Source organism: Herpailurus yagouaroundi, unplaced genomic scaffold, assembly GCF_014898765.1.
Source record: "Herpailurus yagouaroundi ecotype Mexico unplaced genomic scaffold, PumYag 29, whole genome shotgun sequence".
Lineage (NCBI taxonomy): Eukaryota > Metazoa > Chordata > Mammalia > Carnivora > Felidae > Herpailurus > Herpailurus yagouaroundi.
Window position 1 is genome coordinate 29,678,856 of NW_024412377.1, and position 14,038 is coordinate 29,692,893.

Genomic DNA, 14,038 nt, shown 5'->3' on the forward strand with positions numbered 1-14,038 from the left:
GGGGGGGGGGCATATAAGCAAAGCACTAAATAGTAGCTTTGAGTAATATTAAGTATTAGGACTTATTCTGCTTAACCCTCACAACAACCTTAAGAGAAAGATGTCTTATTATTCTCATTTTCTAGTGAAGTATCAGACTGAAATATTAAGGAAGTTACTCATCATTTTATAAGTGACAGACCTGGGCAAGGAGTTTATTGGACATGTACACAAAAGAACGACCACTGCATCTTTTTAAACATCAAGAAATGTGAAACAATCTGTCCAATTAACAGCATAAACTGGTTACATCGCAACAATGGAATACTATTATACGACACACTTACTGCGGTGATCTCTCTGCTGCCACTCTTGAATACTCTCTCCACAACTAAACTAGCATCCCAGATATTTCTGAAATAAAAAAATGTTTTAACAATTATGCCGTATAAACAAAACAATTACAATATGTACTAAATTCCTCTCTATGTATTTATTAAAGGACAGCAATGATTTCATTTAACATTTCATGAAGTTATCCAAAAGATGGAAAACAAGAAAATGTCTAAACCTGACATACCTAAGATATTTTACATAATACTGTCGAAGAAAAATCAAAACACGATGGGCAGTGAATTATAAACAAGAAAGCTTATAATGCAAAAACAAACTTATAAAGGAGTGCTGCAGTGTTTCACATTTTTGAGCAAATGATTGAAATGAAAGCATACATCTCAAATCTAAGACAAATACACAGCAGACAGGACAATTAACTAGATATGACAGACTAATTGCAAAAATGTTGTAATTCTTTATCCCTCCTTATACCTATCCTTTATGAGTTCGATGTGCCTTTCATAACAAGGAATATATTTCCCATTTTTCAATGGACTCTTTTTTAAAGTTTATTTTGAGACAGAGAGAGAGAGAGAGAGAGAGAGAGAGAGAGAGAGAGAGCGCGCACGCACGCACAAGCAGGGGAGAGGTGGAGATAAAGGGAGACAGAGAATCCCAAGCAGGCTCTGTACCATCAGCACAGAGCCTGATACAGAGCTTGAACTCACAAACCGTGAGATCATGACCTGACCTAAAATCAAGAGTTGGACGCTCAACCAAGTGAGCCACCCAGGTACCCCTGGATTCTATTTTTGAATCTAGGTTGGCCTGGAGACATTCCCCTCGTCCAGCGAATGAAGTGAAAGTGATGGTAAAGCCAAATCTAAACCCAGTTATCAAGAGGCTTTGCCAATTTCTACCCTTTTTCATGGGACCTTGCTACCACCAAGTAAATAAACCCCGGCTAACCTGCTAGAGGATGAAACCATGTGAAGAACCACCCAGCTGTCCCAGCAGATGCCATTCTAGACCAGCATACAAACATGACCCTAAACATGTGCGAATCCAAGACTAGCAGAGCTCTCTTCAACCTCAGGGCTGATTGCATATAAATGAGTGGGCCTAGCCAAGATCAGAACTGCCTAGCTGACTTGCAGACACATGTCACTGAGTTATGGGGTGGTTTGGAACACTACGTATTAATATGTACGTGTATACATATGCATATATGTAAACCACAGCAACAAATATAGGTGGTTATATGATAAAATAGTTAAACAATAAAATACAATCTTATTAATGAACAAATGAACTAAAACTGTAAGTAAAATTTAATAGAAATAAATGATGGCCCAAATTTAGAGTTAAAAATATTCACACAAAATGGGACAAGGTGAGCAATAGTTGGGTTATTCCATACAAAACTTACCCCATGATTCGAGAAAAGTAGATGCAAATACCATTGTGTTTTCCAGAGTACACGATCTCTGGTGCAGCCATACAAGTCATACTTGCGGCCTGAGTTGCTGGATTTCCTGAAGCACACACTGGTGTTGACATGGCAGGAGGGTGTATACCTTGTATGCACATAATAAAGACAAACCTTTAAATTTAACCTTAAACATTCAGAATTCTCAATAACCCAAGCCTGCGTGTCCAGACCCAAAGGTAAGAATATTTACAAAAATACTAGTATAAACAGATATTGAATTTGGTTTTCCCTGAAAAGAAGAGACTCAGACTTGGATGGGTGCTCCCAGGTAGGCTTTCAAGTGTCAGCCTGCAGGATAAAAGGAAAGAAAGCTTGCAATCACTACTCCTTAAACTGGGAGTCAAACAGAGCTAATTATACAGATGACATGGCTAATTAAATCCTGGTACCCAAATAAGGAGCTTTCCAGGTACACAGCTAAAGGTGTTCCTATGCAAAGGCATTCATGGCCAAATGTCAATACTTGCTTGGGTGTGATTCGTATTAAATTACGATTTTCAAGACAATAGGGCAAGTTAATCTTTAACTAAGTATTAAGGATAATAACAGTGTTAGCTCTTCAAATAGTATAGCAATGTAAAATAAAGAATACAAGTACCTTGAGATGGTGTTCCCAGAAATGTTGGATTTGGGTATGAACTAGTACTAGGAATAGGAGAACCTGAAAAAAAAGAATATAAAGGTTTATAAAATAATTTCTCAATCTTTTAAATCTGATGAAATTAGAGAAGCTGTTTCTAAGCACGAGTGAGGAGTGGTACCATCTGTGACATATTCAAGATTTAGAGACTACTCCTATTTCTCAGGAACTTTCTAACTATCTCCACTTTGGAAAACATTGAGGTGGGAGTTTACTCATTATATCATTCACCTCCTTCCTTTTGAATGTCAAACGAGTTCTGTAAATACACCGGTTACGTATTATTTGCTCTCTAACATAAAGAACTCAATGTTACCATATCATCACTTTCAAGAGTTGGACATCTATAGAATTATTCACCCAATAAAACAGTAGCAGTAAACAAGATATAATGAAAAGGTTTGTTCGTTAAAATATGCTATATGGAAACTACATAGTTTCTAAAATTCAAACTATTAGAAATAGTCTCGGGGCACCTGGGTGGCTCAGTTGGTTGAGTGTCTGACTTTGGCTCAGGTCATGATCTTGCGGTTGGTGAGTTCAAGACCCCCATTGGGCTCTCTGCTCTCAGGACAGAGCTCGCCTCCGCCTCCCTCTCTCTGTGCCCCTACCCCACTCTGTCTCTCTCAAAAATAAATAAAAATATTTAAAATTAAAAGAAAAAAAAAAGAAATAGTCACATTTTGGGGCACCTGGGTGGCTCAGTTGGTTAAGCGTCCGACTTTGGCTCAGGTTATGACCTCGCGATCCGTGAGTTCGAGTCCTGCATCGGGCTCTGTGCTGACAGCTCAGAGGCTGGAGCCTGCTTTGGATTCTGTGTCCCTTCCCCCATCTCTCTACCCTTCCCTCACTGGTGCTCTGTCTCTCAAAAATAAATAAATATTGAAAAAAAAAAAAAAAGAAATAGTCTCATTTCAATGTTTCATACTCACTAGCGTAGACAGGAGACCCTAAGATGGGACCCACGTTACTTGGAGCAGGGAGAGTGGTTGGAAATCTCATCTGTGCTTCACCACCATACCTGTTTTTGTGACAAAAAAAGCTAATCTTATTCAGCGAAATTATCCACCTTAAAAGCTGGAATTGTTCCAAGTCTTGCTTAGCTCCCAAATAAATCCTTTAAACATTAGAGACTTATGTATTGTGTTTATAATGCTTACATATAAGCATAGATTTATAATACTTAATAAATGTTGACTTGAATCTCTACCAGAAAGAATTATAAGGGACTCTAGCAATTTCTAAGAAGGGTCAGTACTATCCAGAATTTACTTAAGAGTATATGACACTGTAATTTTTATACAGATTATGGTTAGACAGCACTGGAAAAATTGTTTTAAACAAATCAGACTTCAAATTCTTATCTTTAGCTAAATATTTTCCAAATAAAAATATTTCTTTGATACCAAGTTTCCTTAAAGTGATTCAGAATCCCTCAATGCCAATGATACAAATAAAGCAGAGTCGGTAGAGTGTTTCAGGAAATACAAAAGATATAGTAACTGGAGTAGAAAGAGATGAAAAAAGAATATTAGACAGAAGTTACCTAGAGCAAGGGTAACAATTCATACATTGTGCTAATCTAGCAACTTCCATTAGTGTTATAATCTTTCCAGATTTCAACCTTTTGCAAAAGAATTTTAGTAACTTGCCTAAGTACTTCCTCAACTGTTTGGCAAGCCCTTAAAAACCATCATGCTGGCCAATGCAACCACTTAAAAAAGTGGGCAAGAACAAAAGAAAACGGACATATACCTGAAGAAAGCCCGAGTAGCCCATGCAGATACTTCTCTGTCACAAGCAGCAGTGGAACAAGCAAGGATAAGGCAAGTTGCACAAGCCTGGTCTTCCTGTTAAAAAAAAAAAAAAAAAAAAGTAACTTGCCTTATATTAAACATAAACATTTATCTATTATATTTTATTTTAAATGTTTATTTTGAAAGAGAGAGAGCATGAGCAGGGGAGGAACAGAGAGGGAGAGAGAGAATCCCAAGCATGCTCTGTGCTGTCAGCAGAGTCCTATGTGGGGATTGATCTCATCTCATGAACTGAGAGATCATGACCTGAGCTGAAATCCAGATTTGGACATTCAACCGAATGTGCCACCCAGGCGCCCCAAACATAAACATTTACAAAGAAGTTTTGGTTATTGCTGTACCCTGTGTTTAAGTCTGTGCCTAGCACAGAGCAGGTGCTCAATATATATTTGCTAAGTGAATGAGATCAGGTGGTATGAAAAAGGAGAAAATTTATCATAGACACTATCATTAAAGGGTCCTTTCGTTTTCTTTTTATCTAGATTCTATTTTAGTTTATTCCCCTAATTTTTTTTCCTCATGGTCTTTTTACCTTTTAGAAAATAACAACAGTAGCTAATATCTATTGAGTACCTGTCGCGTGCCAGGTACTATTTTAAGAGGACAACATATGTCAATCCCCACATCATATACTACTATAATGCATACTTTTTGGTATGTATGTATGTATGTATGTATTTAGAGCAAGAGAAAGGGAGAGCACGTGCATGTGTGGGAAGGGCAGAGAGAGAGGGAGAGAATCCCAAGCAGACCCCACACTGTCAGCTCACAGCCCTATAAGGAGCTTCAGCTCACGAACTCTAAAATCATGACCTGAGCCGAAACCAAGAGTTGGAAGCTAGCCGACGGAGCCACCCAGGCGCCCCTATCGAATGCATGTTTTACACATGAAGAAACTGAAGCCCACAGAATTCAAGTACTCTGCCCTTGTGGTGGAGCTGGTGATTTGAATCCAGTGTCTCTGTATTTAACTTTGATCTGATATTCTTGATCTTAAGCTTTCTGAGTTTTACCTTGTCAATTGTAGCTGTGGCTCTGAAATACTAACGGCCCCATCACTATTGCCCCTAATTTTTTCCTCAGGTCATTGGCAAAAAAAAAAAAAAGATTTGTTCGTAAATGCCTTGTGTTTTATCATATAAGTTGGAAAATCAGTCTCTTACTAGTATACTTTAATAAGAACTTATCAATAACAAATGAAAATCTGAGTTTACTGCATAAGCTTTACCTATTGATACTGCTCCCAAATATTAGTATATACATAGTGACTAAAGGAAGGCTGCTAAGATTGCCTGTTAATTATAGTATTTTGATCCTAACTTACATAAAATTGAGCTTTGACTCCCATTGTTTCATTTTTTAAAATATATTTTTTTTAATTTTTTTTTTTTAACGTTTATTTATTTTTGAGACAGAGAGAGACAGAGCATGAACAGGGGAGGGGCAGAGAGAGAGGGAGACACAGAATCGGAAGCAGGCTCCAGGCTCTGAGCCATCAACCCAGAGCCCGACGCGGGGCTCGAACTCACGGACCGCGAGATCATGACCTGAGCTGAAGTCGGACGCTCAACCGACTGAGCCACCCAGGCGCCCCTTTAAAATATATATATATTTTTTTTATTTTTTTACTATTATTTTTTTCAACGTTTATTTATTTTTGGGATAGAGAGAGACAGAGCATGAACGGGGGAGGGGCAGAGAGAGAGGGAGACACAGAATCCGAAACAGGCTCCAGGCTCTGAGCCATCAGCCCAGAGCCTGACGCGGGGCTCGAACACACGGACCGCGAGATCGTGACCTGGCTGAAGTCGGACGCTTAACCGACTGCGCCACCCAGGCGCCCCTAAAATATATTTTTTTAAAAAATACAAATAATTACCTGATGTAATTTAAAGAACCTTTCAATTTCTTCTCCATCTCCACCCACATTACTCACAAGTAGATGCCTCAGTTGATCTACAGGTCTAAGTTTATGAAACATAAGACTCCCCTAAGAAGTTAAAAAAAAAACCACATAAATACATAAATAATAGATTTATAGAGCATGGCTGGATCAACTGACCCTGATATTTTACTTAATAAAATCAATAAAACAAAACCCTTCAAGAATACCAAGCAAACCAGTCAAAAGGAACATCTACATTTCAATTCCCAATCTATACTAGATCTATACGTCCATAAACAAAATTAAAGAAGAAAACACTGCTCTGTAAGACACATGACATGTTCACAGGGCATGTACTATCACCAGGCATAAAACACAGGTTTATAAAATGTCGTATCTACAGAGCCAGAGCCTTTTAAATTAATTTGGGATTTATTCTTTGGTGAAGGTCAGTGTTTTCTTATTAGATTTAGAAAGTTCTGATATAGGTTCAAGTAAATACTCGAATTTAGAATATGATAAAAGCTGTCCCTCAGAGCAGAGGATTAAAGTTAGATTATCCATTAATCATGTTGGCATAAGTATGTCCATTTAGAAAAAAATGCTGGATCCTTAATCATACACCAAGATACAATCCAAACAGATCAAAGATTTAAATGACAAAATAAAACTATACTAGTACTGAAATAAACTATAGGTGAACTTTTTATACACCCCAGAATGAGGAAGTTTTTGTTTTTGGTTTTTTTTGCTAATTTCATAATTCCCAAAGATAACAGAAAATTTTGACTACTTATATGTTTTATCCCTAGGGGAAAAATCTCAATAAACAAAATGAGAAACTAGGAAAAATATGACACTAAAATTACAAAAAGTCTCCTTAATAAAGAGCTTCTATAAATCAAAAAGAAAAAGAAAATTCGATAAAATAGGAAAAGATAGTTCATAGAAAAATAAACATTTAAAAAGACTGTCCATCTTACTCTTAATAAAATGATGTATTATAGTTGGGACAAGATGTAAGGAAATAGGCACTCAATATTCATCAATATTGAGTATATGCATATATGTATGAATACAGGGGAATCTGGCAACATTTATCAAAATTAGAAATGCACATATTCTTTGACCCAGCAGATGCAGTGCTACAGCTTTATTCATACAAACAGAAAATGATACATGCACAAGATTGTAGCATTACAAACAGCAAAAGATAATCCATTAATAGGGGCCTCATAAAATATGGCACATGCATATAAAAGAAAACCTTTCAAACACAAAATGAGATGATTATATGGAAAGATCTCTAAAGTATATATCTGAAATATAAAAAACAAGATATAAAACAGTGTATAGAATACGCTACCATTATTTTATAGTTTGTACATCTGCACCTCTGGAAGGACACACAGATGCTGATGACATACATGGGTCTGTAGGGAAGGGACCTCAACTGCAAGGAAGGATTTACTCTGCATACTCCCTGTTATGCCATTTGAATTTTGTTAATGCATTAGTATTCAAAAAACAAATGCCAAGCAATGTTTTTAATAAGTGAAAATTATAAAAAACTTGGGTTATTTTATTTTATGCCACTCAACACTGGTACTAGAAATGCTGGTTTAGAAAAAGTATAACACTTTATAAATAAGTTTTTTGTTGCATTTTTGGTACTTAACAAATTATTCCTTAAGAATATCTTTAAGAGTAAAACTTCCTGAAGCACTTAAGTAAATGACTCTATTAAGCAAATATTGCAGAATATCTTAACATTAAACACTGCTTCTTTTTTGACCCCACCTTAGAACGTGTACATACCTGTGCTGAGAGGAGAACAAATTTCTTTGGAGGCAACATGTGCTGCTGTACCACAACTGGTGAGTCAGTTATGGGAATATGATCCTTATTTAAGGGTGTAATAATTTTATCTACTTTCAATTCATCTATTGCAGAGAGAGCCCATGAATGACCATCAACACGGGTTGTCATCTACACAGAAGAAATAAACATTTTATACCTGTTATTAAAGTTACATAAAGCAAAACCTTCTAAAAAGGAAAATATATAGGTCTAATCTCTAAGAAAATGCAGAATTTCATAAATTAATAACCCATTAATGTGAACATTCTCAAGTTTCTATTTAACGTTCTACTGTCTATTCCTCTAATAAGGCCATCTTCTATGACAATAATCTTTCATACTAGAAGGCAGAGGCAAAATTTTCTTATGATTAACTGTAAACAGGGGTGCCTGGGTGCCTCAGTCGGTTGTGTCCGACTCTTGATTTCAGCTCAGGTCATAATCTTGCAGTCATGGAGTGGAGCCCAGGGTCAGGCTCCACACTGGCAGCATGGTGCCTGCTTGGGATTCTCTCTTGCCTCTCTCTCAAAAATAAATACATAAACTTAATTTAAAAGAATAGATTAACTGTAAACAGTATTTACTAGGATTACAATTCTTTCAATAACCAAAAACTATATCCTACCATCTTTCCAGGATAGATTGGATAGGTTTAATACTTCCCTTTGCTGACATACAGATTTTTGTTCTCTTCTGAAGTTTTTGCTTTCTAAGCTACTTCTTTTTAAGCTACTTCTTTTTAAAGTGTTTTAATTTTCTAAAGTACTTTTATTATAAAAAATTTCAAACTTCTAAAAATGTTTAAAGCACAATAAATGTCTATATTCCCAATACCTGGATTCAATAACTATTAGCATTTTGCCATATATAAATATATATATATATATATATATATTTTAACTGAACCATTTGAAAATGACATATGTCACTGCTATATACTTTTCCATGCATCTCCTAAAAATAAGGGTGTTTTCTTAGATAACCATGCTACTGTAACATTTAAGAATGTTAACAATAGCCTAATGCCCAGTCAATACAGAATTTCCCCATTGTTCTAATGTCTTATACAGCTGTTTTGGGGAGAGTATAATTTGGTTAAAGTCCATGCACTACACATTTATATTTGGTAACTGTTTTTCTTTTTAAAAGTCCATATTTGGGAACAAGTATTATACAAATGAAAGGATACGATGCATAGTATTTGCTAAAAAAAAATAAGTTATCATTTTTAATCACTTATTGAGTGCTTCATATATGCCAGGCAGTATGCTGAGTGCTTTACACACATGAACTCATTTAATCCTACAACAAACCCACAAAGGTAGGTATTCTTATACCTATTATAGACAAAGTAATTGAGGACCACAGATACATTAAACACTTTGAGCCACAGCTTTAAGGAAATGGGAGCCAGAATTCAAACCTGCACTTTCTAACAATGTGCTTCCATCAGGATAAGGTTTGTATCTTAATGAGTTCTGAATCCTCACAGTCTACCACAGGATGAGACACATAGTCAGTGCTCAGTAAAGCTTCAATAATGGGGAAAAAAAAAAAAAAAAAAAAGAATGAGAAAAATGCTTTTTGCTTCCATACCTACCCTCTACCCCAGCTCCCTGGGCCATGTCAGAAACTTGGAAGAGCCCATTCAAACCATGCCCCCATCCCTGGGGATGCTTTCTTCTTCCTGTCATCTACATACCTTTCCTGCTCCTCAAAACTAAAAGGGCTTAAGTTTGAGAATAACCAGGAAGCAGTTGGCAGCAGCTGGAACCAAAAATGCCTTTAATTTTTTTTTTTTCAACATTTATTTTTGAGACAGAGAGAGACAGAGCATGAACGGGGGAGGGGCAGAGAGAGAGGGAGACACAGAATCGGAAGGAGGCTCCAGGCTCTGAGCCATCAGCCCAGAGCCCGACGCGGGGCTCAAACTCACGGACCGCGAGATCGTGACCTGGCTGAAGTCGGACGCTTAACCGACTGTGCCACCCAGGCGCCCCCAAAAAATGCCTTTAAAAAGATGATTCCAGGGGCGCCTGGGAGGCCCAAGTGATTAAGGCAACCACGTCAGCCAGGTCACGATCTCGCGGTCCGTGAGTTCGAGCCCCGCATCAGGCTCTGGGCTGATGGCTCAGAGCCTGGAGCCTGTTTCGGATTCTGTGTCTCCCTCTCTCTCTGCCCCTCCCCTGTTCATGCTCTGTCTCTCTCTGTCCCAAAAAAAATAAACGTTGAAAAAAAAAATTAAAAAAAAAAAAAAAAAAAGAGATGATTCCAAAAGGAGTATATTTATTTGGTTTGATCAGCATCCTCAGGGGCCAAGCAGCATGGGTTATGCGAGGGCATTTAGGATTAACAGATAGGGGTAAATAGGGGATACCAATGGGAAGGAGCATAGATGGCTCCCTTAGCCATACTCTTGGTGGCACTGGCCTCTCCTTAGCTCCTTCTATGCTGAGGGCTGAGATGAGCAGCCCAGGTGTGGGACTGGGCCAAGGCAGGCCGGGGCGGCAAACCTTACCTAGGAACTCCGTGTCGACATCATGGAGTATGTGGTGATATCTGCTTTTAAAACACAACCATGTGTTTGTGTGTGTACATTTGTATATGCGGGGAAGAGATATGAAACAAGATGGGGAAAGGGTTGGTAATTCTTTAATTATGGGGGTTCAATTTATCATTCTATTTTTGTGCACGCTTGAAAATTTCTACAATTAAACAAATTTTTGAATGCAGGCAGAACTATAAATTAAAGGCATCATTAAGATAAAATTCTAAGTCATAACTTATAGTGGATGGCCTCATAATTAAATAACTGAAAATCCAGTATATTTAAATGGGACAAAAGTCATTTCAGAAAAAACATGCATTTTGGGGTACATTATGAAAACCATTCTAAAAGGGCTCCAATGTCAAAACATAGTTTTAATGATTAACCAACCTCAGAGGAAAAACAAAGAATTAACAGAATTCACTTATTTTCAATTTCTAATCATATATGAGTATTCAAGATAAATATCACAACATAAAGATTCTTACAATTTTACTCTTCACTTAATATTATAAAATATATAAAAAGTTCCTTAAGATTCTCAGGATAACTTACCTGGGTTTCCATCATTGGCTTTTGGAAAGGAAATGTATCATGGTTAACACACCACAAAATGTCATTATCTTCATTTTCTGAGGCTGCCATCAGTAGAATACCTAAAGTTTAAAACACAAAATCTTATGGAATGCCAAATAATATGCATCCCTAATTACCTTAATTAGTAATATTAGTTACTACTAATATTAATACATATAACACATATACATAACGTGCATCACCATAAGTAAATAAGTTACAAAATAAACAAAAATTAATCCCCTAAAAGGACATATAATTATTGGTAGGGTAGAATCATCAAGTGTTCCAGATCTTCTACTTCATTTCTTTTGGGTAAACACTTTTTTCACATCTTAAAATTTCTATTTTTTTTCCCTAAATATAATTTATTGTCAAGTTAGCTAACATGCGTATATAGTGTATATAGTACAAGTATACACTTGTATAAGTGTACTTGTACACTTATAGTATATAAGTGTACATAGTGTGCTCTTGGTTTCGGGAGTAGATTCCCATGATTCTATTATTTTTTAGTGTTTATTTTTGTGTGTGAGAGAGAGAGAGAGAGAGAGAGAGAGAGAGAGAGAGACACTGGGGGAAGAGCACAGAGAGAGAGGGAGACATAGAATCCAAAACAGGCTCCAGGCTGTGAGCTGTCAGCATACAGCCTGATGTGAGGCTCAAACCCATGAACCAGGAGATCATGACCTTAGCCAAGGTCAGATGCTCAACCAACTGAACCACCCAGGTGCCCCTTAAGTTTTCTATTTTAAAAGTGTTTGCTTATTTATTTATTTTGAGAGACAGCACAAGTGGGGGAGGGGCAGGGAGAAAGAGGGCGAGAGAGAATCCCCAGCAGGCTCTAGGCTCAATGCAGAGCCTAATGTAGGGATTGATCTCATGACCGTGAGATCATGATCTGAGCTGATATAAAGAGTCAAATGCTCCTCACTCTTTGCAAATGACATGACACTGTATATGGAAAACCCAAAAGATTCCACCAAAAAACTGCTAGAATTCAGCAAAGTTGCAGGATATAAAATCAATGCACAGAAATCAGTTGTATTCCTATACACCAACAATGAAGCAACAGAAAGAGAAATCAAGGAATCGATCCCATTTACAATTCCACCCAAAACCATAAAATACCTAGGAATAAATCTAACCAAAGAGGTGAAAAATCTATAGAAAGCTTATGAAAGAAATGGAAGACACAAAAAAATGGAAAAATATTCCATGCTCCTGGATAGGAAGAACAAATATTTCTAAATGTCAATACTACCCAAAGCAATCTACATATTCAATGCAATCCCTATCAAAATAACACCAGCATTCTTCTCAGAGCTAGAACAAACAATTCTAAAATTTGTATGGAATCAGAAGACCCCAAATAGCCAAAGCAATCTTGAAAAAGAAAACCAAAGCAGGAGGCATCACAATCCCGGACTTCAAGCTGTATTACAAAGCTGTAATCATCAAGACAGTATGGTACTGGCACAAAAACAGACACTCAAATCAATGGAACAGAAAAGAGAACCCAGCAATGGATCCACAAATGTAAGGCCAACTAATCTTTGACAAAGCAGGAAAGAATATCCAATGGAATAAAAATAAAGACAGTCTCTTCAGCAAGTGGTGCTGGGAAAACTGGACAGCGACATGCAGAAAAATGAACCTGGACCACTTCCTTACACCACACACAAAAATAAACTCAAAATGGATGAAAGACCTCAATGTAAGACAGGAAGCCATCAAAATCCTTGAGGAGAAAAGGCAAAAACCTCTTTGATCTTGGCCGCAGCAACTTCTTACCCAACACATCTCCAGAGAGAAGGGAAACAAAAGCAAAAATGAACTATTGGGACCTCAGCAAAGGAAACAATCAGCAAAACTAAAAGGCAACCAACTGAATGGGAGAAGATATTTGCAAACGACGTATCAGATAAAGGGTTAGTATCCAAAATCTATAAAGAACTTCTCAAACTCCACACCCAAAAAACAAATAATCCAGTGAAGAAATGGGCAAAAGACATGAATAGACACTTCTCCAAAGACATCCGGATGGCCAACAGACACATGAAAAAATGCTCAACATCACACATCATCAAGGAAATACAAATCAAAATCACAATGAGATACCACCTCACACCTGTCAGAATGGCTAACATTAACAACTGAGGCAACAACAGATGTTAGCAAGGATGTGGGGAAAAAGGATCTCTTTTGCACTGCTGGTGGGAATGCAAACTGGTGCAGCCACTCTGGAAAACAGTATGGAGGTTCCTTAAAAAATTAAAAGTAGAACTACCCTATGACCCAACAACTGCACTACTAGATATTTATTCAAGGGATACAAGTATGCTGTTTTGAAGGGTCACATGCACCCCAATGTTTATAGCAGAACTATCAACAATAGCCCAAGTAGGGAAAGAGTCCAAATGTCTATCAATGGATGAATGGATAAAGACGTGGCATATATCTACAATGGAGTATTACTGAGCAATCAAAAAGAATGAAATCTTGCCATTTGCAACTACATGGATGGAATAGAGGGTATTATGCTAAGCGAAATTAGTCAGAAAGACAAATATCATATGACTTCACCCATATGAGGCCTTTAAGACACAGAACAGATGAACACAAGAGAAGGGAAGCAAAAATAATATAAAAACAGGGAGGGGGATAAAACATAAGAGACTCTTAAATATGGAGAACAGAGGGTTGCTGGAGGGGTTGTGGGAGGGGGGATAGGCTAAATGGGTAAGGGGCATTAAGGAATCTACCTCTGAAAGCATTGTTGCACTATATCCTAACCTGGATGTAAACTAAAAATATAAAATTAAATAAAAAATTAAAAAAAAAAAAGATGCTCAATCAACTGAACTAGTAGGTACCCCAACATCTTAAAATTTCTAAAGTTAGG

General features: G+C 37.1%; 1 protein-coding gene across 1 annotated transcript in view; it reads right to left on the reverse strand.

Moving 5' to 3' along the window:
- The window catches only part of NUP155 (nucleoporin 155), a 73,064-nt gene that overhangs the window by 35,600 nt on the left and 23,426 nt on the right, over window positions 1-14,038 (reverse strand). The window contains exons 12-19 of the mRNA XM_040495626.1: window positions 11,113-11,213; window positions 7,968-8,138; window positions 6,144-6,254; window positions 4,203-4,297; window positions 3,380-3,468; window positions 2,406-2,468; window positions 1,745-1,892; window positions 327-393 (exon numbers count right to left, since the gene is read on the reverse strand). Of these exons, the coding sequence (XP_040351560.1) occupies window positions 327-393; window positions 1,745-1,892; window positions 2,406-2,468; window positions 3,380-3,468; window positions 4,203-4,297; window positions 6,144-6,254; window positions 7,968-8,138; window positions 11,113-11,213 (845 nt within the window). The remainder of the gene's footprint in view (window positions 1-326; window positions 394-1,744; window positions 1,893-2,405; window positions 2,469-3,379; window positions 3,469-4,202; window positions 4,298-6,143; window positions 6,255-7,967; window positions 8,139-11,112; window positions 11,214-14,038) is intronic.